Genomic DNA, 24,325 nt, shown 5'->3' with positions numbered 1-24,325 from the left:
CCCTGTATAATTGCAGTAAGGCATCTTTACTCTTATACTCAAATTCTCTTGTAATAAAGGCCAACATACCATTTGCTTTCCTAATTGCTTGCTGTACCTGTATGTTAACTTTCAGTGATTCGTGTATAAGGGCACTCATGTCCCGCTGGACACCAACATTTCCCAATCTCTCACCATTTAAAAAATACTCTGTTTTTCTATTTTTCCTACCAAAGTGGATAACTTCACATTTCCCCACATTATATTCCATTTGCCATGTTCTTGCCCACTCACTTAACCTGTCTCTATCCCCTTGAAGCCTCTTTGCATCCTCCTCATAACTTACATTCCCACCTAGCTTTGTATCATCAGCAAACTTGGATATATTACATTTGGTCCCCTCATCCAAATCATTGATATAGATTGTAAATAGCTGAGGCCCAAGAACTGATCCTTGCGGCACCCCACTAGTTAACAGCCTGCCAACCCGAAAATGTCCCGTTTATTCCTGCTCTCTGTTTTCTGTCTGTTAACCAATCCTCAATCCATGCTAGTATATTACCCCCAATCCATAAGCCCTAATTTTATTTAATAACCACTTGTGTGGCACCTTAAGAGAAGTAACCTGGTGCAGTTTTATTAATACAGCTGGAAATACATTTATCACAAAAAATAAGCATTTTTAATAATAGAGTCTAGTTCAGCACCTGTGAGTGACCTGATTTTAAAGAACTGAAAATGACTTTTAAAAAGCTATATGGAACTATTTTTACTAGTTTTGTTGGTGTACAGTAGTCAGTTTCTTAGTAAATTAAACATTTTTTAATCACAGAAATCACAGAAACCCCACAGTGCAGATAGAGGCCATTTCGGCCCATCGAGCCTGCACCGACACATATCCCACCCGATCCCCGTAACCCCTACACCAACACATATCCCACCCTATCCCCGTAACCCCGCGTATTTAATCCCCCTAACACTAAGGGTCAATTTATCATAGCCAATCAACCTAACCCGCACATCTTTAGACTGTGGGAGGAAACCGGAGCACCCGGAGGAAACCCACGCAAACACGGGGAGAATGTGCAAACTCCACACAGACAGTCACCCGAGGCCAGATTCGAACCCGGGTCCCTGGCGCTGTGAGGCAACAGTGCTAACCACTATGCCCTCTCCAGTGCTATAATAGTTTCTTTGATCAATATTTAAAAACTTTTATAAGGTGCCTATTAGTGCACTTGCACCAAAAAAAAGCAGCTTAACTATAAGAGCCTCTTCGAAGGGCCACAAATGAGCCCAATTAGCGGAAACGCATCATGCTAATTAATTAGATCTGGGGATGTGGCCAATTTTGTCGGCAGGACCAGCCTGATGTTTTTTAAACCAGCGTAAACGACCTGGGCCAGATCCCTTTTCAACTCACTGAAATTAGCTTTCCAGTTAAGTATTTTCACATTTGATTTTTCCTTGTCCTTTTCTATAACTATTCTAAACCTGATATTGTGATCACTGTTTCCCAAATACTCCCCTACTAAAACATGCTCCACTTGCCCCACTTCATTCCCCAGAACTAGATTTAGCACTGATTCCTTCCTGGAAACACACTGATCAAGAAAGTTCCCTGGTACACATTTCAGGAATTCCTCCCCCTCTTTGCCCAGTTACTGTTACTATCCCAGTCTATATTAGGATAATTGAAGATTGCCATTATCACTACTCTATAGTTCTTGCATCTTTATGTTAATTTGCCTGGAAATTTGCTCCTCTATCTCCTTCCCGCTATTTGGTGGCCTATAGTATACACCCAGTAGCGTAATGGCTCCTTTATTGTTCCTTAATTCTAACCAAATAAACTCTGTCTTTGAACCCTCAAGTAAATCATCCCTCTCCAGTGCTATAATAGTTTCTTTGATCAATACTGGCACCCCCTCCTTTATTTTCCTCCCTATCGTTCCTGAATACCTTGTAGCCAGGAATATGACATTTCCAATCCTCCCCTTCTTTGAGCCAGGTCTCTATTGCCACTATATCATAGTCCCATGTGGCGACTTGTGCCTCCAGCTCATCAACCTTATTTACCATGCTACGTATATTTATGCACATGCACTCCAAACCCATCTTAGACTGCGTTGCATTGGCCGCCTGTCTGATCCCTCCTATTTCTGAACTATTCTTTACTCCAGTGCTATTTCTCTCTCCCAGTCCTCTGTGCACCTTGTTTCTCCTCTCTAATGTTTCATCCTGGTGCCCACCCCCCTGCCAAATTAGTTTAAATCCTCCCCCACAGCATTAGTTAATCTCCCTGTGAGGACATTGGTCCCAGCTATGTTGAGGTACAACCCCTCCATCTTGAACAGGTCCTTCCTGCCCCAAAACTGGTCCCAATGCCCTAGCTATCTGAAGTCCTCCTGCACCATTTCTCCAGCCACGCGGTAACCTGTTTTATCCTGCTATTCCTATACTCACTAGCATGTGGCACTGGGAGTAATCCAGAGACCTTTGAGGTCCTGCTCTTTAATTTCCTACCTAGCTCCTGAAACTCTGACTGCAGGACCTCAACCCTTTTCCTTCCTATATCATTGGTTCCCATAACTTGGCTGTTCCCCTCCGCCATCACCCCCACCCCACCGCCACTCCCCACAAAAATGTTCTGCGCCCTCTCAGTGATGTCCCTTGCCCTGGAGGTAAATCACCATGCATGGCGGCTGCAGAAACACCTGTCTATCCCCCGACTATCAAATCCCCTATCACCACTGCATTTCTACACTTTTCTGTGCCACTCGTGCAGTCATTTGCTCCACAGTGCTGTGGATGTGCTCTAGACTGCACTTCCCCGAGATATCGTCACCCTCACCAGTATTCAGCACTGAAATCTGGTTTCATGGTGCCACACTCCCAGAGGATTCCTGCACTACCTGCCTCTTGCTATCCTGCTGGACGGCCACCCACTTACCATCCTCCTGAACTCTCTGTAGCTAAAGGGTGACCACCACATGCGCTCCAGGTATTTTCAGGAAATTGCAGGCAACGGGGTCTCTGCTGTCCCGTCATTTTGCTTAAAAGTCTATGGGGGAGAAATTCATTTTAGCCAGTAAAGTTACCGGTGTCATCGGCAACTGGAGTTAACGGCCACTGAAAATGGCCACAACGCTAACGGAGCAAAATTCATCTGGAGGGATGGAGATTGTTGGCGCTGGGCTTACCTGCTGTACAACGCCGTCCTGGTGGCGAAGTTCGTGTGCAGGAGCGGCATTGCAACTTCTGGAAGCGAGGCTGTGGAGCTCGCACGGAATTGTGGGCAATGAAGAGGTCTGAGAATTAAAGGGGCCTTGCACACTGAAGCAATACAAATTAAAACGAAGTGAAACAATGCAGTTTTCAGCCATTGCAGCTTTTGTAAAAATTATTTAACATTAAAAAGAAGTCCCAAATGTGAATATTCAGCTCCTAAAGCTGAATTCCTTTCCTAACCTCAAAAAATGGGAAAAATGCCTCAACACTAACACAAATGGTTCAGCAAGTCAGGGAAGGGGCACCCAGGGTCTCGCATGCAGCACTCCAGCTTTGTGCAGGGGGTCAACACTACAAGGCAGGTCCTCTACCCACAGGGGCCAGGAGGCCCTCCAGAAAAAAGGATGTGGGACCAGATCACTGAGGCCATCACTGCCAGCAGTGTCATCCCCACCACCAGGCTCTAGTGCCCAAAGAAGCTTCATGACCTCAGACCACTGGCCAGGATCAGTGAATGCATCTTCAAAATTCGCCTCCTACCAACTGCACCACTAGCCTCGCACACTGCTCCATGCACAGCCCCCACCCCCAATCACTCACCTACCAACAATCTGTACCAATCACAAGGCACATCTCCCATTCCTAGCCTCACCTCACCCCCTTGGAGGAGACAGTGCTGGCCATTCTTAGCAAGGGCATGGCTGAGCCCTTGGCCAGCGGCGGGGCTGAAAGGATATAAGATGCTGGTATCCTCTTACGTTATCCTCCTCCTGGCATGCACCTCATGCTTTCCTGCCCTCCCATCACCACAACTCCACCCTTGTGCCTTCCTCATTTCACACACCCAAGAAATACAGCCTGCCCAGCCAGTGGGTGACCAAGAAGAGGGAGAGGAGACTGAAGAAGAACAAGAAGAAGATGATTGATATGACACTCCCAGCCAGCAGCTCCTCAAGGTCAACCAGCAAGGACATTTGCAGTGTCCCCCACTGAAAGTCAGCAGCCTTCCACCAGCCATGCTGCAGCCACTGGGGTAGCACATCAGTAGGATAAGCAAAGGCACACACAAGACTCTCACTAAGAGAATGCATATGGGTGATGAGTTGATTTCTTGATGTCACATTGGATGGATAGAAGTATATAGGTGGATTGGAAAGTTTGTTTTGTGGTGGCTTTTATTTCAGCATCATGGCCAAGAGGACGTTGTGATGGTCAGTAAGGTGTGGGACTAATGATGAAAGGGTAATTGGGGTTGTGGTCACTGGTACTGCAGGCGGATGATTCCACCCCGGCCACAAAGGAATCCATCTGATTCCTCCTCTTCTGTGTCTTCCTCTTCCTTATGCAAGCGGATGATGTAAATGTGAAATGACGGCATAAAAATCTGGAAATACTCAGCTGGTCAAGCAGCATCTCAACCTGAGATGTAAATTCCGTTTTTCTCTCTATGGATGTTGCATGACCTGCTGAGTATTCTGTCTTCTCAAATGCCTTCATTTACCATCCGAGCCCTTGCTAGTGACCAGCAGCACTCCCTACACACTTAAAAAAACTTCACACATCTATTGCAGTAAGCCACCACTTCAATAAAATCAATAAAACCCAGTCCAAAACCTTAAATCCAAACTTACCTGAACAATGTATGTGTCCCTTTAAGAGGTCCAGACATCGCCACAGTCAGCCTGCTTGCACGCCAGGTTAACCTGACTCCTAACATCAGACTACAGAACTTGTGTGCAGCTGCAATGTACACATTAACAGCGTACAAAAACTGCATTCACCATGGACCCAAATGTATGGATTTCATTTTTGTATGAAATTTTGTAGAAATGGAATGTTATTTTAAAATAGGGTTAACCTGGCGTGCTTAGGACCCAGCGCTGAATTCAGCGCTAGGGTTGAAGTTTGCGCTTGTGACATAAAGTTGGCCATTTTGTTGGGGAAGCAGAAGGAGGTGGTGAATGGATGTTTTTCAGACTGGGAGGTGGTTTGCAGTGGTGTTCCCCAACAAACTTGGCAAAGTAGTAGATATTGATGAGGATACTTGTAGACTTCAGCATGACATAGACAGGCTGGCTAAATGGGCAGAAGCATGGCAGATGCAATTCAATGTGGAGAAGTGTGAAGTGATGCACTTTGGGAGAACTAATATGGAAAGACAGTAGACCACAAATGGCACAATTTTGAAAAGTGTAACTAAGTAAAGAGACCTTGGTGTCCATATACACACATCCATAAAGGTGACCGGGCAAGTTGATATGGTTCAACGTTGACCCCCTTGGCCTTTCTAGGCTCAGGCTTAAGGGGTAATCAACTACCATCTTCCTGAGAACATCATTGTTCTCTGTATAGCTGTTTTAGACATACATTTTAAATCATGCATATACCAGTCGTTAGGCAGGACTTTCTACATTTTTCCTGTCGGAACAGTCAGGGATACAACATTAGGCTGGATCCTTGTCCATTTCTGCCCCCCAGTGTCACGTCCACCAGATGTAAATACAGGCGGGTGATATTGTGAGAATAACGACAGGGTGATGTAATTACTCCCTCGGCAATGCCAGCACTCTAGAGGTGTCCAGCATACTAGGAGATGTACTAGTGATCATAGGACCAAAGGAATATGGTAAATGCCATACGTCAGTATCAGTGGATTGGCAGTTTAACATCAGCAGAATTTCCCAATTCATTGAAGTCTGCAAACTTTGTAATTAATGTGAGGCCGCCTGGTCCTTTACGCAGGTGGCTGTCTCCTGCACCAGAGCCTGCCTCCTCAGTGATGAGCTCCCAAGTGCAGATGAGAATCCCACTGGAACCCTCCACCGCACCCCCCCCCCACCCCCCACCCAAATATCTACCTAAGGCTGAGCCTGAAAACTTTGACAGGTCAGCTAGGTCAGCACAGTATCTGTCCTGTCACAGATCAGGCCGGGAAGGAAACTCTCCTGCTGCATTTATGCACAGATCCTGGAGAAATGTTTTCCTCCATTTACTAATTTAAAGAAAACAAAAGCACAAATATAAAACAAGAAACACTACTCCTTACAGCTTTTGCTCTAAAGTTAATCAACAAATGAACTTATGCCCCTTAAACCTTTGCTTATCTGCAGAACTGACGTCAGTTTTGAATGACTTAAAACCACACAAAAAGTAGCAGTAATATGAGTTAATTGTCCAGTTTATTTGTATTGGGAAGGCATAAATAGTTAACAGATTTCTTGTAATTATTATAGTAGTCCTAACTATAACATCAATGTGTGTCTTAGAGACAGTAAATTTATTTTTATCTTTAACTACCCTTATCTAATCCAAATAGCCTGACATTCTTAACTGGTATTACTGGACTATAAAACATGCATTACTCCAATGTCAGTGCCACGTACACTGAAGCTGCTCTTGATAAGGTGGTTAAGAATGTTTTGTATTGTACTGGAGTGTAATACAAGGTAATTACTTTACAATAAGCTAACAAATCCCACAATGGAAAGTAAAATGCCCATGTTTATGATTTGACTTGTTCATAAAAATAAATTAATTTATTATGTAGGTTCTGTTAATATAATTGCTGTCCTAACTTGTGCTTGTTTAAAATATCTTTCTTTGTTTAAAATTAAATCAGGGACTGTTTAGAAATTTTACATGAAGAAAATTAGATACAATTTTTTTAAGTATTCTTTTCAATTTACATATTGACCATTACTTGTTAGTATAAAACAACATACAGCAGTTTTACATTTGAAGGTACTGTAAGAGGCTAAACATGAAACAAAACTTTTGACATTCATCTAAAATTGGTAAGCCATGGCTAAGGGTAAAGTTTCTTCTGTGCTAGTGTAATGTGGTGCCTTAATTCTCAAGAGTACTGATTATTGTAATAAAAACAGAAAATGCTGGAAACACTCAGCAGGTCAGACAGCATCTGCGGAGAGAGAAACAGAGTTAACATTTCAGGTTGATGACCGAGTTGGCTGACTTACCTGTTTTCCCATTTCCCACACCATTCATTCTTGTAACCTTTCACTGAGACTCAGTCGTTTTGTGCTGGAGCTCCAGCAAGCAGAGAGAATACCCATTTATCCATTGTCCTGTGTATATTCAACCCCAAGTCCAAGAGATGAAAGCACAATGTGAAAATCTTATGCACCTATTACCAATTATTAGTTGAAAATACAAAAATCTAAACAGTTACTTTTTTTGCTATCATTCAGGACCCTGTTTTATTTACTGGTACCATGAGAAAGAACCTGGATCCCTTTGATGAGCATACTGATGAAGCACTGTGGAATGCATTGGAAGAGGTAGGTGCTGGATTGGAATACCATAATACACTTCAGAGACAGTAGGGTTTGCCCAAGCTTGTTTTTATAACTTATAGTTTGCTTTAAAATGTACTTGGCTCCTAAATGTTTGCAGTATACAAGTTATTAAATATGCTACCAGTACATTTTGTGTAGAAAGCTTGAATTAGAGACCATGCAGCTACACAACCTCTTAAGCTTCCAAGTGGCAGGCAGGAAGCGCATGCTTATTACAAACCAGAGGGCCATGCCTGCCATATGGGCCAGTAAGGGGCCTGACTGTGGTTCAGGTTGCCCTAAACGCAGCTGGCCCGGCACCGACTGCATTCAGGGAAACTAGGACTGCATGCAGCCTAACGAGTGGTCCTTAAAGGGCAGCACGGTGGCATAGTGGTTAGCACTGTTGCCTCACAGCGCCAGGGACCCGGGTTCGAATCCGGCCTCGGGCGACTGTCTGTGTGGAGTTTGCACATTCTCCCCGTGTTTGCGTGGGTTTCCTCTGGGTGCTCCGGTTTCCTCCCACAGTCCAAAGATGTGCGGGTTAGGTTGATTGGCTATGATAAATTGACCCTTAGTGTTAGGGGGATTAAATACGTGGGGTTACGGGGATAGGGTGGGATATGTGTTGGTGACGGGGATCGGGTGGGATATGTGTCGGTGCAGGCTCGATGGGCCGAAATGGCCTCTATCTGCACTGTGGGGTTTCTGTGATTCTGTGATTTCTGTGATAAAGGGCTGATGCAAGTCGCTACCGCAAAGGTAAGATTTTAAAAATACATACCTGAATGTGGAGGCGGGAGGTGCAGGAATGGTCCTCATCAGCCCATATTCAAACCACTGCTACACTTCCTCTTCCACCCCCCCAACCAATCGCCGCATCCATTTCTCACTCCCTCTTTCTTTCTCTCTTTCCGTCACTTCCAAAGGCAGACAATAATATGGCAACAGAACAATATATACACGCTGAAACTATTTGGCTAAATTTATAAGTAATAATGCATAGAAGTAGAAAGACACAATATATTACTAAATTGGGCTCCCTGCAAACCTCCCTGTTAATACCACAATTTCAGAATTCTGAAATTCTTGCAGTTCTTTTCAGTAGTTTCTGAGTGTAAGTTTGGGAATGTTACATGGGAGATGATCCTCCTGGCATCTTCTTAGCTGCCTCACATGGAAAAACAGAATAAAGCATGAGACTCGAATCCCAAAGAAAGTCTGGGTTTTAAAAGTATATCTTTAAATGAAAAAGCAGACCTTTTAATATAATCCTGTTGATGATCACACCTTCAGAACAAATGAGCCATAAACACCCGCCACCGCCGCCCCCCACCCCCCCCACAATGAATTTGAAATTACATTCTACATCTGTCCCATTATCCAAGGGGGCAATGCAAGTAACAGCTCCACACAGAACAAAGTGAGTTCTTTGGCAGTGAGTCAGACAAATAATTACCATGCAACCACAGAAGAAAGGAATTTCTTAGAAAAAGCCCAGTTCATTTTCTTTTTAATTTGGCTTTAGCCTGATTATCTAAAATCTTATCAAATATAGACCGGAAGCTCAGTTTCTGTCACCACCACCACCACCCAACATTGTCTAAAGTACATCTAATCCTATCGGCATTCACTATTTAAAGAAAAATCTATATATATATAAAGTAAAAAGTGGGAAATAATTAAAATGATCCTAATTTGTTAATGGCCTAGAAATTCGGTTTTGGCGCAGCGAGGGCTTTAGCGCCGGAAGTTAGTGCAGGCGCTAAGTCCCCCTGCGCGCGCCAAAAATTCAGTAGCGCCGCGCCCAAACGGCTGCCGGCGCTACTGAGGGGTCTCAGCGCCTCAAAACTGGTGCCACGCGCCGCATTGCGGCGCTATTCCGGCGCTGCGGCGCCCGCTGCGGTGCGGCAGGCTCAGGAAGTGCAGGCCTCCTCCTTCCGTTAAGGAGGAGCTGCCTGCACCCGGCCACGGCCCGCGATAATCTTTTTAAAAATGAGCCCGGCACCTCGGACAAGTGCCGGGCTTGCTTCTGTTCCGGGGGGGGGGGGGGGGGGGAAGTCCGGGGAGGGAGCTGCGGCCAGGCGGCCGGCGGGAAAGCGGCCGGCCGCCGCGGGGCCTTTAATGCGCCGGCGCAAAGTTCTGTAAGGCACCTCTGCCAGAACGTTGCTTGCGGCTGCCACGGGCGAGGCGGCCGCAACTCAATTTCCGAGTTCGGGCGGGTTACCATGGCAACCGGGACGCTGCGCACACCGATGACGTCATCGGTGCCGGCGCAGCGCTACCGGCCTAACGCCGATTTAGGGCCCCTGTCAATTTCTAAACTGGCCATAACTTCGGCGCTAGGCCCTCTAGCGCCTCAAAAGCGGCGCTAAGGCCAGTGAATTTCTAGGCCAATGTTTTGTAATGTTTTAAAAAGTGATACTGGTGTTGATGTTGTAAATATCCATGTTTGACTGCAGTCATAACAGAATTCCTTTTGGTGTTCTGCTCACTGGAGTATAAAATATAGCTTTTCTTGATGCAGGGAAAGATAATGATAGTATATAAAGCATGGCCATGTGTGTTTCAATATATATATTCTTACAGGAGCAGACAAAACATTTCTCCAGTCTTTGGACTCAATTCAAAGTGTGGAAGAGACTGTTCAAAAAATGATTGCACCACAACTTCACTCTAAGTGAATAGCATACCCTTTTGCTCATTCTCACAAAAGCTTTTTGTGGCTTTGTGTATGAATAGCAGTAAACAGTTCCTCAACAGCTTTTCAGTTTTTTGGCAAATAATTGAAGAATGTTCTGGCTACATCACGCAGAAGGCTAATGTCTTCCAATTTGATTTTTTTAAGACACAAATTGAATTATTAATCTCTGAGCATTTTTTCCCCAACAAAAGGAAATTTGGTAGTGCAACATGGTACAAAGTTACCCTTTCATCTCTTTAGTCCCTGGTTTAAACTCCGTCTGGGTAGAACAAATAAAGTAAAGCAAATCCTCATTCTCACATATTTTGCTTTGAAGTGAACTCAATACTCAAACATGACAATGTAAATACTACACATCAGTGATGAACTGATACAGACATTCCCTAGATGTGGGTTTTAATATCTGCGCAGTATAAGTATGAGGGATGATTGAATGCTCCTAACAAGAAGCCGTGCTCAATGGGAGCACAGGTTGGGGAATTGGAGCTATGGTGTTAGATCCCTAGTTCTGTTGAATGCAGCTCCCTGCTGGAAGTGCAGAACCATGGGTCTTGATTTAAAATCCAACCCCCCTCCCTGATGGGCACAAAAGGGTTGGGCGAGGGATGAAAATCCTAAAAATTGAGATTCTGCCTCCAACCCGCTGCATTCCTGGCCGCCATAATATTAACAGCGCCGATTCAAGCCTTGGACAAGCCTCCCGCTAAAAGCAGGCGGGAGCCTAATTAACATTTATAAGTCTCAGCCTGATGATGTCATCGGCACCGCGATGTAAATTTTAGGTTCACGCAGGCAGAGTCCAGTGTTGTCTGATGCCCGGCAGCAGCAACACAGCAGGAGGAGCTGACTGGCCAGAAGAGACCCAGGTAAGTTTTAAAACTTTGCCTGTGACACGGTGACCGGGTCACCGAGTCCCCCCAGGCCCATCAAGGAGTCCTTTGGCCTCCGCGCCCAAGTTTCGGGGAATCCCCAACACCAGCATCCCCATAATCTTTGAGTGAGGATTCCCCATCAACAGCCTGCCCTGATTGCTGCATTAAAAAAAACAGCCCCCCTCCCATTGTGATTCGATGGAATCCCCTCCAGCCACTGACTGCTAAGGACCGTTCCCACGGGTCCCCGGCAGCGGCCACATTTCCACTCTTGCCCACCAGGTAGTCAATCTGGCCGGATGTCAGGCGGGACTCTACCGTGATTTATTTAAATGAGGCCCTGCCATTAAAATTATCAGGGCCTCCACATCCTGACCTTGCTGGGTTTGTCGCCCAGTACCGGACTCCTGCACACCCTTCCCGCCCGTCCTATGGTTCACGTGTAATGTTGGATGCTAGCTTTGACCTATACTGTTTGTCTTCAGACAGTGTGGAGTCCCCATCAGATGAAGCATACCATCATAAAATAAAAACAGAAAATGCTGGAAATACTCAGCAGGTCAGGCAGCATCTGTGGAGAAAGAAACAGAGTTAATAGCCATGATTTTCTCATCGGTGTCGGGATGGGTGCAGGTCAGCTGGTTTCCAGGTTCCAGTCCCGCCCCCAGCTGCCTCCGCTCTGCAGACGTGATTTTCCCTTGATTGCCCTTGTTAAGCCTGCCCTGTGGGCTTACTGGCCAATTAACAGGAAGCGGGTCTGATGATGTCATTTGATGATATGTCATCTGCCGGTTTCCTTAAAGGGACCATGCACAATTTTATTTTGACAGTTGATTTTTCAGTATTTGACAGCAGTGAGGTGCTGAAAACACTGACAATCACTGCACAACGGTGAAAACTTGCACCCAGGATCACCAATGACTCCGATCTACTTTATCACTTGCCCATCTCAATAGCCACCCCCCACACTCACCCTCATTCTACTGCAAGCATACCAACTAACAACACACAAGGGTGGGCATTTGAGAGGTTTAGCCAATGTCCATGTGAAGTTTCTGGTAATGTGTTGTCGTAGAGTGAAATCTCTTTTTCAAAATGTGTACCTCGTATTGGACAGATCTGAGCGCACATTGAGAAGTGTCTTACTGAGTTCCAGTGATTGTTCAGTCATAACTGCCCCCTCCCTCCCCCGCCCCGCTATAGTGATGAGTGTGCATGGAATGGCTTGGACATTAAAGGGATGCTTCGCTGTGCTGGTGTGGGATGGTGTCAACCTGGCACATCATGTGGCAGCCAGGGTTTACAGCATCAAGTGAAGAAAGTCTGGCCATGGTGATGCCATCGCTGGCCTCCCGGCCAGCAATGTTGTCAGGGGCCAATGCCCTGTGTCCAGTGCAGCATCAGGTGATGGTGGAGAAGGTTGGTGATGAGGTTGGTGATGTTGGTGTTGGGGATGATCATGGAAGGATTCAGAGGACCAAAGTCTGATTGTTTCATTGGCTTCGATGTTACTGGAATAGATGGCAGCCGCAGGTGAGATGACAGAAGCGATCTGTCCCTGGTGAGCGAGGACCTCCCAATGAGGTGGCACTGGACATACAGTTGGTTTTAAAAACTTGTAAGCTAAAGAAATCTGTATATGTATTAAAAAATGCAGTAACCAACATTTTCTTTGCCCTGAAACTCACCATGTGCAGCATGGCATCCTTGACACCACTTCTGCAGCTGTCAGCTTTTCACAAACATGAGACCAGACTCGCAACACGCCACACTTACCTGGCGTATTGTCCAGATGTCGTAAAACCCGACCCAGAAGCTGGAAAATCGAAAAAGACCCTGAAAGCTGCTCACAAGTACCTGTTAATAGCTGCCTTTAATCTGTTTCCCGCCGCTAGGTGTCGGGTCCATTCGTAAATCGGGGACCCGACACTTGGGAAGGTTGTGTGGAGGCGGGATGATGGCGGGTGCGGAACCCGCTGTCAATCAAAACAACTTTAACCTCTGACCCGCCTCCAAACCTGCCCTCTGAGCGCTGGCAAAATCGCGGCCAATGTTTCAGGTTTTTCGTCAGATCTGCAAAAAGTTAGAGAAACAACAGGTTGAAGCAAGTGCAGAGGCAGGGGCTGGGGGGAGAGGAGGAAAGAACCAAAGGGAAGGTCTGTGATAGGATGGAAGGCAACAGAGATTAAACGACAAAAGGTATGATGGTGCCAGGCAAAAGCAGATGGTAATGGGGCAAGTAAAGGAACAAAAGATTGGTATAGAGGAGGTGTAAATGGGAATGGCAGAATCATAAACAGCTGCCATCTGAAAAAATGGGGGCACATGTTATGATCTCTGTTTTTCTCTCCACAGATGCTGCCTGACCTGCTAAGTATTTCCAGCATTTTCTGTTTTTATTTCAGATTTCCAGCCTTTGCAGTATTTTGCTTTCATAGAAGCATACCATCATATGGCCATTCCTAGTCCTGCCCTATAAAGGTCAGAGCAGGACATTCTCCCACCCTGGACTTTATCAGGGAAGCGATTGGATGAAAGGAGGTCTCTAGAGGATCCTGTCCCTCCATTTGTCACATGTGGGACCATTCCCACAGCTAGCCTTGGCCTAGTGCCATGGTTTACCTGACAGTTTCAGGAAGTGATGGGAACAGGAGCAGATGAGAGGGAAATGGACTGGGAACCCAAGCCTTCACCCCTCCAGCATTTGCATGTGGTGGATGGGGTTGGAGCAGGCAGCAGCGGGGCTGGGGAAAGGAAATTGAGGTTGGGACAGTGAGGCAGTAGTAGGCGCCACCGCCCCATTTTGACACCTTTTCCCTCTTGTCTGCTCCTGTTCCCATCGCTTTCTGGAACTGTCAGGTAAACCATGGCAGCAGGTTCAGGGTAGCGGTGGGAATGGTCTCACATGTGACAAAATGGAAGGATAGGATCCTCTATTGAGCTCCTTTCCATCTGATCCTGCATGATTTTTAGGTGGGATAGTAGAGGAAAGTTTATCCCTAGTTATCACACTTAAAAATGTAAATAAAAGCAAGCCAGTCAATTCCTGGTGGCTTTTCTGACATTGGATACTTACCTTTTCCCCAAGGACAGAAGTCGGCTGTCCATTTCAGCAACTGAATTCTAAAGTTCAAGGAAAGGAGCAGTGCAGACTTCATGAACATTGGTTGAAGAAGTGTACTGGAGTCACTTCTAATCTAATTCACTGAACCAGAGTACATAACATAAAACTGCTCCCATATTTAGTCCTAATATTTTTACTGAGATAGAAGTGTATTGTGATTTTTTTTAAAGTAGGGTGTTATTTATGAATTAACTGAGCTCTGAATTGGCACTGGTCCCTGTAACTAATCTGGCCACAGCACCGTGAAACGAGGGGCCATTCAAGTGGGGGGAGTAAAAAGAAATGTTGTAGTGGTAGGGGATAGTATCATTAGGGGGATAGATAGGGTTCTTTGCAGCCGAGAGCGAGAGTCCCGAAGGTTGTGTTGCCTGCCCGGTGCCAGGGTTAAGGACATCTCCTCTGGCTGGAGAGAAACTTGGAGTGGGAGGGGGAGGATCCAGTTGTTGTGGTCCACGTTGGTACCAATGACATAGATAGGACAAGGAAAGAGGTTCTGCTGAGGGAGTATGAGCAGCTAGGGGCCAAATTAAAAAACAGAACCACAAGGGTAATAATCTCTGGATTACTACCTGAGCCACGAGCAAATTTGGCTAGGGTAAATAAAATCAGAGAGTTAAATGCGTGGCTCAAAGACTGGTGTGGGAGAAATGGGTTTTGCTTCTTGGGACACTGGCACCAGTACTGGGACAGGAGAGAGCTGTTCCGTTGGGACGGACTTCACTTGGCCAGTGCTGGGACTAGAATCCTGGCGAATCGAATAACTAGGGCTGTAGAGAGGGCTTTAAACTAATTAGTGGGGGGGAGGTTTCAAGAGAGTGAAAAATAAAAATGTCAGCGGAGAAGGCAATAGAGCAAGGTAGCAGTGGGGGAATTAAAAACCAGAGCGTGTCAGGAAGGGACAGAATATATAAAGATAAAGGTAAAGTAGTAAAGGGGGTAAAAGTAGGAATAAATTGTCACAAAACATATTTAAAAGTTCTTTATCTGAATGCACGCAGCATTTGTAACAAAATAGACGAGTTGACGGTACAAATAACTACACATGGGTATGATCTGGTGGCCATTACAGAAACAAGGTGACCATGACTGGGAACTAAACATCCAGGGGTATTGTTGTGTCGGTACCTTTCTACCTAGACACAATTTAGGACTCAGAACCCAGAGATTCAAACATGAAGTGCTTTATTGGAAGGAAAGGAAGCTCTGGAGAGTTCCGAACAAAGAGAGCTAAATTTAACCGAGAACACCCAACCATTTAAAACCTGTGACAGCGCCACCACAGGTGGGAGGAGAACACACAATACATAACATTTCCTCCCCTCTTAAATGGAAGGTCCACATTATTCCTCAACAGGTAAGTTACTTTCAATGCACTCAACTAACCTAGGGTAGAGGTAGACTGCCTCAAACCCTGACTTTACCCTGGGGTTTATTCTGCCCCAGTCTTGTGGGTAAGTCGCTAAGCCTACAGATCCAAGCGTCTTGGAGGCCGCCGCTCTCTGACAGGATACCAGCGGTCATCGCTGGCTTCCACAGCAGTAGGCATTGACACAGGCCTAGATGGAGAAGGTGCCTGTGTCAGTTGAAAGTCAGGAGTTTGCACAGGTGGAACAGTCTCTTTGACTTCCTGTGTTGGAGAAGAGCACTGTGGCAAGGGATGCTGGTTTGCGGTATCATCCGGAAACAGTTCAGGCCAACCAGCCGTTGGAGCCTCTGTGGCTGTCTCTGCTCCTAGCAACAGTTGATCTGTGTGTCTTCGCCAGACGATGTCCTCAGTAGTCTCAACCGTGTAAGACACAGGGCCCGTCTGCGCGATCACCGTAGCAGGAACCCATTTCGGTCCAGTGTTGTAGTTTCGAGCTAGGACGTGCTCTCCCGGATGAAACCGTCTCTCCTTGGCTCTTTTCTCTCTCTTTTCAACTTGAGCTTGTTGTTGACGATGGACAACCTGCTCTGCCCTTGGAGGTTTGAGTAAGTCAAAACTTGTCCGCAACTGCCTCTTCATCATGAGCGAAGCAGGGGAAGTTTTGGTTGTGGCATGCGGCTTGTTCCTATAGGACAACAGGAAGCTGTTCAGACATTGGTGGATTGAGCCCTGACCTTGCGATGCCTTCAAGGCGTGCTTCAAAGTTTGCACGAACTTTTCTGCCTGGCCGTTAGTAGAGGGATGATAGGGCGCAGACCTGATGTGTTGGACACCATTCACATGCAGGAAGGTTGCAAACTCCTGTGATACAAATTGTGGACCGTTGTCACTTACAAGTTGTTCCGGTGAGCCATAACGGCTGAACATCTCACCAAGTTTCTCAATTGTTTTCTCTGCCGTGGTAGACCTCATCACAGCGACCTCCGGCCACTTGCTACGAGCATCTACAACCACCATAAACATCTTCTCTTCGAAAGGACCGGCGAAGTCCACATGTACTCGCTGCCACACTTCTGCAGGCCAATCCCAGGGGTGTAGGGTTGCCAGCTGTGGAACATTCCGGACCCTTTGACATGGGGAACATGTTTTGGCTTTCTCCTCAATATTCCCATCGAGACCTGGCCACCAGAAGTAGCTTCTTGCCATTTCCTTCATCCGAACCATCCCACTGTGGCCTGTATGAAGTTGTTGCAGTATAGGTTCCCTCAGAGGTGGCAGAATGATGACACGGCGTCCCCAAAGAAGACAACCTGCCTGGACGGAGAGCTCATTTCTTTTTGAAACGTAAGGTTTCAAACTAGGAGAATCTCCTATAGCTCTCCCTCGAATGACATCGCCCATTACCTCAGACAGGACTGGATCGTTGTGGGTGTACCTTCGCACCTGAACTGCAGTGACAGGTGCTCCCTCCACTTGTCTAAAGTAGAAGATGTCTATCTGACGAGGCTCTGGAGGAGTAACAGGCAAGGGTAGCCTCGAGAGACCGTCTGCGTTGCCGTGCAAGTCTGATTTGCGATATTTGATGTCGTATGTGTGTCCTGACAACAGTAAAGCCCACCTTTGCATCCTGCTTGCAGCGAGAGACGGAATTCCGGTGTGGGACCCGAAGATTGAAGTCAATGGACGGTGGTCCGTCAGGAGTGTGAACCTTCTCCCAAACAGGTACTGATGAAATTTTCGAATTCCAAAAACGATTCCCAAGGCCTCGCGCTCGATCTGCGCATAGTTAGTCGCGGCCTTGTTCAAGGTGCGTGATGCGAAGGCGATAGGTTTCTCTTCACCCGAAGGCATGATGTGGGATATGACTGCTCCCACACCATATGGTGATGCATCACATGCTAGCTGCATGGGTAGCTTTGGGTCGAAGTGTGTCAGGACCTCCGAATTCAGCAATGCTTTCTTTGCTTGGGCGAAAGCTTCGTTGCACAGTTCAGTCCATTTCCATGTTTTGCCTTGACATAGCAACTGATGTAACGGCTTCAGCAATGTTGCTAAGTCTGGAATAAACTTCCCATAGTAGTTAAGTAGCCCCAGAAATGAACGTAACTGGCTCACATTCTGGGGTGCTGGGGCCTCCACGATCGCCTTGACCTTTGACGGCGCCTTATGCAGGCCAGTAGCGTCAATCACATGCCCCAGTACTCAACTGAAGACTGAAAGAATTCACATTTGTCTTTACGAACACTGAGTCCGTACTTTTTCAGTCGTTGTAGTGTCGCATCCAAGTTCAGAAGATGATCCTCATTTGTCCCAGTGACAAGGATGTCATCCAGGTAGCACTGGACTCCTGGCAGTCCACTCAAAATCTGATCCATTGCCCTTTGGAATAGAGCAGGGGCCGACGTAATTCCAAACGGAAGGCGGCAGTACCTGTATAGCCCCTTGTGTGTCACAATTTTCAGCAGCTCCTTTGATTTGTCATCGACATGCATTTGTAGATAAGCCTGGCATAAGTCTATTTTGCAGAACTTTTGCCCTCCGGCCAGGCCCGTAAAAAGATCATCAATGAGGGGAAGAGGGTACTGTTCCGCAGACAGCACCGGGTTAATAGTCACTTTAAAATCCCCGCAGATTCGAACAGATCCATCCTTTTTCAGGACAGGAACAATGGGTGTGGCCCATTTGCTCACGCTCACAGGCTCCAGGACTCCATTCTCGACTAAGGCCTCCAAGTTAGCCTCAACTTTTGGCCTAATTGCATAGGGTACAGGTTGGGCTTTGTGAAACTTCGGCTTGCTGTCAGGTTTAATGTCCAGTCTCACGCTGATCTTTTTCATGCTCCCAAGTTCCCCATTGAAGAGTTCTGCATGTTTGTTTAACACTGCAGTCAGACCTGACTCCCCTTTTGACATCATGCGGACTGCAGGCCAGTCCAGCGTGATTTTCTCTAGCCACGCACGTCCCAGTAGCGATGGGTAATTTCCCTTTACCACATATAGTGGCAGTTTTGCAGTCTGTCCGTTCAATTTAACTGTCACCTCAATGGCGCCACAATGTTTGTTGGCTGAAGGGTAAGATGCTTTAGCATTTTGTTGTAGACAGTGTCTGAAAGAAGGGACACAGCCGCGCCTGTGTCCACCTCCATCCGCACTGATTGTCCCTCCACCAGTGGTGACACCCAGTAGCCATATGAATCACCTGCAACCGTCAGTATGTGCACCTCTTCCTCCTCAGAGGTGTCGCTCCCCTCTGTTTTGCTTGTTCCATCATACTGCACTGAATGAACACTCTTTTTCTTCTCTTGTCCAAATACAGACATTTTGCTTCCATGCTTCCCAGCTCTGTCTGTTCTTTTTTTACCTCTACAGGCGCGTTCAATGTGACCCTTTTTGCCACAATTTTGGCATTCCAGCTCCGTACACCAGCAGTCATTAGCGTGATGGCCCGTTTTCCCACAACAGTAACATGTGCCGTTCCGCGCACCTTTAGGCTCAGACGACACCTTGTGAACTCTCCCTGTTGAACTCAACGGGTGAGCCTCCTTTTCCGCCATCTCTATGGAGACACTAACTTCAATGGCCTTTTCAAGAGTAAGGTTGTCCTCAGTAAGAAAGCGCTTCTGTGTGGCTGCATTTTGCAGACCACACACGAGTCTGTCTCTAATGGTGTCCTTCAGCACCTACTTGAACTCGCAGTGTTCTGACAACCTTTTTAAAGCAGCAATAAACATCGTCACTGATTCCCCCTCCTCTTAATTCCGTTTGTGAAATCTAAATCTCTCAGCAATAACCAGAGGTTTTGGTGAAAAATGTGCTCCAAGAATTTCCACTAGTTGTTTATATGTTTTAGTTCCTGGCTTATCTGGTTGCACGAGGCTGCAAAGTAAATTGAATGTCTTCGGCCCGATTACACTCAAAAAGGTAGGCACGACCTTTTCATTTGCCACCGCATTCGCCAATACAAAATAGTCAAAACGTTCCGTATATGCGCTCCATTGCTCCACATTTTCATCAAAACCACCGATGTTTCCTAATATAGTAGCCATCTGTGGTAAACCACTTTTATCGTTCATTATCGTTACACTATAGTTATCACTGTTGTATTGTTATCACTGTTCTCACTGTTGTATCACTATACGAGGTCGCCTCTTGTCGCGCTGTTATACCTGGGCTGACCACCTCCGACTCCGCCCATGGCTCCACCTACCTGCCCAGGTATAAAGGTAGTCGACTGGCTGGTATTCCTCCTTGTTGGACCCGATCACCCACGAGGGTGGGCTCTGTTATTTAGTCAATAAAAACCTTTAGTTACGTTCCTAACTCGTCGCTTTTTATTGGACGAATTGATAGGTATATCACCATCTCACGTTTCAAATTAAAATTTCTGTTTACTCACTGCCGTAACGTTAATGTAATGCTGCAGTCTCTGTTCCGAGTGTTTTGTAGTCGAAAACAAGAAAGTTCCCACAACACAGATTCATCCGATCCTCGTCGCCACTTGTTGTGTCGGTACCTTTCTACCTAGACACAATTTAGGACTCAGAACCCAGAGATTCAAACATAAAGTGCTTTATTGGAAGGAAAGGAAGTTCTGGAGAGTTCCGAACAAAGAGAGCTAAACTTAACCGAGAACACCCAACCATTTATCTCCTGTGACAGCGCCACCACAGGTGGGAGGAGAACACACAATACATAACAGGTATTTGACTATTAGGAAGGACAGACGGGAAGGAAAGGGAGGTGGGGTGGCTATGGTAATAAAGGATGGAATCACTGCAAAAGTGAGAAATGATATTGGGTCAAAGGATCAGGATAGTGAAACAGTTTGGGTGGAGATAAGGAATAATAAGGGGAAAAAGTCACTAGTGGGCGTAGTCTATAGGCCTCCTAACAGTTGCAACTCTATTGGTCGGAGTATAAATCAGGAAATAGTTGGGGCTTGTAATAAGGGAACAGCTATAATCATGGGAGATTTTAAACCTTCATATTGATTGGACAAATCAAATTGGGCAGGGCAGCCTGGAGGAAGAGTTCATAGAGTGCATTAGGGACGGGTTCCTTGAGCAGTATGTTACTGAACCAACCAGGAGGCAGGTAATCTTAGATCTGGTCCTGTGTAATGAGATAGGATTAATAAAAAATGTCCTAGTAAAGCATCCCCTTGGAATGAGTGACCATAACATGGTTGAATTCCAAATTCAGTTGGAGGGTGAGAGAGTTGGATCTCAAACCAGCGTACTAAAAGCTTAAATAAAGGAGACTATGCAGGTATGAGAGCAGAGTTGACTAAAGTGGACTGGGAAAATAGATTAAGGTGTAAGATGGTACATGAGCAGTGGTGTACATTCAAGGAGATATTTCACAACTTTCAAGAAAAGTATATTCCACTGAGGAAAAAGGGGCGTAAAAGAATAGACAGCCATCCGTGGCTAAGTAAAGTAATAAAGGATAGTATCCGACTGAAAACAAGGGCATATAAAGTAGCCAAATCTAGTGGGAGGATAGAAGATTGGGAAGCATTTAAAAGCCAGCAAAGAATAACTAAAAGATTAATTAAGAAAGGGAAGATAGATTATGAAAGTAAACTAGCAAAAAATATAAAAACAGCAAGAGTTTCTACAGTTATATAAAAAGAAAAAGGGTGGCTAAAGTGAATGTTGGTCCCTTAGAGGACGAGACCGGGAAATTAGTAGTGGGGAACATGGAGATGGCAAAAACGCTGAACAAATATTTTGTATCAGTCTTTACAGTAGAGGACACTAAAAATATCCCAACACTGGTATAGTAATCTGGGATGTTATGATTAAGGTTATCCACCAGGTGGTGCTGTAGCTAATGCTGCCACTAGTTAAGGTCAGGGGATTGCTTCCTGTCGAGGTCAGCAAAGGTGGAATGCCAGGATGCAGGATACAGGCCTGTATGTTTGCTACGCAGTTGTTAATAAAGTATACAGACTAATTCTAATATCTCACCTCTTCGAGTTCTTGTTTCACTACATGGATTTATCACAACTGGACAAACAGGGGGCTATGGGGGGGAGGAGCTAAACACGATTAAAATCACTAAGGAGGTGGTACTCGGTAAGATAATGGGACTTAAGGTGGATAAATCCCCTGGACCTGATGGCTTACATCCTAGGGTCTTGAGAGAAGTAGCGGTAGGGATTGCGGATGCATTGGTGGTAATTTTCCAAAACTCCCTGGATTCAGGAAAGGTCCCAGCAGATTGGAAAACTGCTAATGTAACACCCTTATTTAAAAAGGGAGGTAGACAAAAGGCTGGAAACTATAGACCAGTTAGCCTAACATCTGTGGTTGGTAAAATGTTGGAGTCCATTATTAAGGAAGCAGTAACAGGACATTTGGATAAGCATAATTTAATTGGACAGAGTCAGCATGGTTTTATGAAGGGGAAGTCATGTTTGACAAATTTGCTCGAATTCTTTGAGGACGTAACAAACAGGGTGGATAAAGGGGAACCAGTGGATGTGGTGTATTTGGACTTCCAAAAGGCATTTGACAAGGTGCCACACAAAAGATTACTGCACAAGATAAAAAATCACGGGATTGAGGTTAATATACTGGCATGGGTGGAAGATTGGCTATCTAACAGAAAACAGAGAGTTGGGATAAATGGTTCATTCTCGGGTTGGCAATCAGTAACTAGTGGTGTTCTGCAGGGGTCAGTGCTGGGACTGCAACTCTTTATGATCTATATTAACGCTTTGGAGGAGGGGGCCGAGTGCAACATATCCAAGTTCGCCGACGATGCAAAGATGGGAGGGAAAGCAGTGAGTGAGGAGGACATAAAAAACCTGCAAAAGGACATGGACAGGCTAAGTGAGTGGGCAGAAATTTGGCAGATGGAATATAATGTTGGAAAGTGTGAGGTTACGCACTTTGGCAGAAAAAATCAAAGAGCAAGTTATTATCTAAATGGAGAGAAACTGCAAAGTGCTGCAGTACAAAGGGATCTGGGGGTCCTGGTGCATGAAACACAGAAGGTTAGTATGCAGGTACAGCAGGTGATCAGGAAGGCCAATGGAATCTTGGCTTTTATTGCAAGGGGGATGGAGTATAAAAGCAGGGAAGTCTTGCTTCAGTTATACAGGGTACTGGTGAGGCCACACCTGGAATACTGTGTACAGTTTTGGTTTCCATATTTAAGATAAGATATACTTGCTCTCGAGGCAGTTCAGAGAAGGTTCACTCGGTTGATTCCGGAGATGAGGGGGTTGACTTATGAGGAAAGGTTGAGTAGGTTGGGACTCTACTCATTGGAATTCAGAAGAATGAGAGGCGATCTTATCGAAACATATAAGATTGTGAGGGGGCTTGATCGGGTGGATGCGGGGAGGATGTTTCCACTGATGGATGAGACTAGAACTGGGGGGCATAATCTTAGAATAAGGGGCTGCCCTTTCAAAACTGAGATGAGGAGAAACTTCTTCACTCAGAGGGTAGTAAATCTATGGAATTTGCTACCTCAGAGAGCTGTGGAAGCTGCGACATTAAATAAATTTAAAACGGAGATAGACAGTTTCTTAGCTGATAAGGGAATTAGGGGTTACGGGGAGCGGGCAGGGAAGTGGACGTGAGTCTAGGTTCGGATCAGCCATGATCCTATTGAATGGCGGAGCAGGCCGGAGGGGCCGTATGGCCTACTCCTGCTCCTACTTCTTATTTGATGTAATGAAAATGAAAAAAAAATCCCACTTCTCCAGTGCTGGAAACCCTCACCTTTAATGAGTAGGTATGAATGAAATTGTATTACTTTTCAAATTCTGATAGTTATGAAACGACCAAAAGTAAACTGCACTGCAAATATTCTTTGATCTTCTTTAACTTGGTGTAAAATATTGGCCCAGAAATTCGGGTCGGGGGCTTCCCACGGGTGCATGCCCCCGACCTACATTTACCTAGCGCGGCGGCAGTTGAGCTCTGGGCCTGCGTAGAATTCCTCTCTGGGGCCTGGCCCAGAGGCCGGCGCGCTGTGCTGGCGTGTCCCGGGGCGTAGTTACTGCGATGCGTCCCCTGGAATCACGTGAGCCATGGGCAGCCAATCGGAGGAGGGAAAAGCCCATTCATAAGATTGACAGAAAGACCTGTCAAAACGTATGAATGCTGAGGGCCCAAAACAGTAGTTAACCTTCAAATACATTTTTTTTTAAATCACACTTTTTTAAATAAACTATAATTACATTAAATAACTATTTTAAACAATAATTTAAATTTTTGAAAAAAATAATTTTATAAAAAACGGGGCTAAAAATAAACTTACCTTGCTTTAAAGTATTTAAAAATAATAAACCTGTGGAAAAAATGTTTTAATTTTAATTAATTGACCACTTACCTTTTAAAATGCAGTCCTTACGCCTGGTTTTTACATTTCTAAAATCTAAAGACTTACCCTCACGGAAAAACCTGTAAAAAAAAACTTAAGTTCAAAGCGCACGCGCAGACTCCCGCGCACACGCGTTAGACCTCTGAACCCCTTCGTTCAGAGGATCGGAAGTGCCGGTTTCCCGCGCATGCGTAGTGCACGCAAGAAACCGGCACTTCCATCGGGTCCACGCGTGAGTACCCCGTGCGTACTCACGCGTTGGGACCCGAATTTCTGGGCCATTAATACTATAATGTGTCAGCTGTGGCTCAGTGGGTAGCACTCTTGCCTCTCACTCAGAAGGTTGTGGGTTCAAGTCCCACTCCAGAGACTTGAACACAAAAATCTAGGCTGACACTCCAGTGCAGTACTG

General features: G+C 45.7%; 1 protein-coding gene across 1 annotated transcript in view; it reads left to right on the top strand.

The window, feature by feature from the left end:
- Positions 1 to 24,325, top strand: part of abcc4 (ATP binding cassette subfamily C member 4 (PEL blood group)) — a 516,746-nt gene that overhangs the window by 425,791 nt on the left and 66,630 nt on the right. The window contains exon 27 of the mRNA XM_085999895.1: positions 7,419 to 7,508. Within this exon, the coding sequence (XP_085856021.1) occupies positions 7,419 to 7,508 (90 nt within the window). The remainder of the gene's footprint in view (positions 1 to 7,418; positions 7,509 to 24,325) is intronic.

The sequence above is a fragment of the Somniosus microcephalus genome, chromosome 10, assembly GCF_052327205.1.
Source record: "Somniosus microcephalus isolate GS21.2 chromosome 10, FLI_Smic_1.0, whole genome shotgun sequence".
NCBI classification, from domain to species: Eukaryota; Metazoa; Chordata; class Chondrichthyes; order Squaliformes; family Somniosidae; genus Somniosus; species Somniosus microcephalus.
This window is presented reverse-complemented; position numbering and strand designations above follow the sequence as displayed.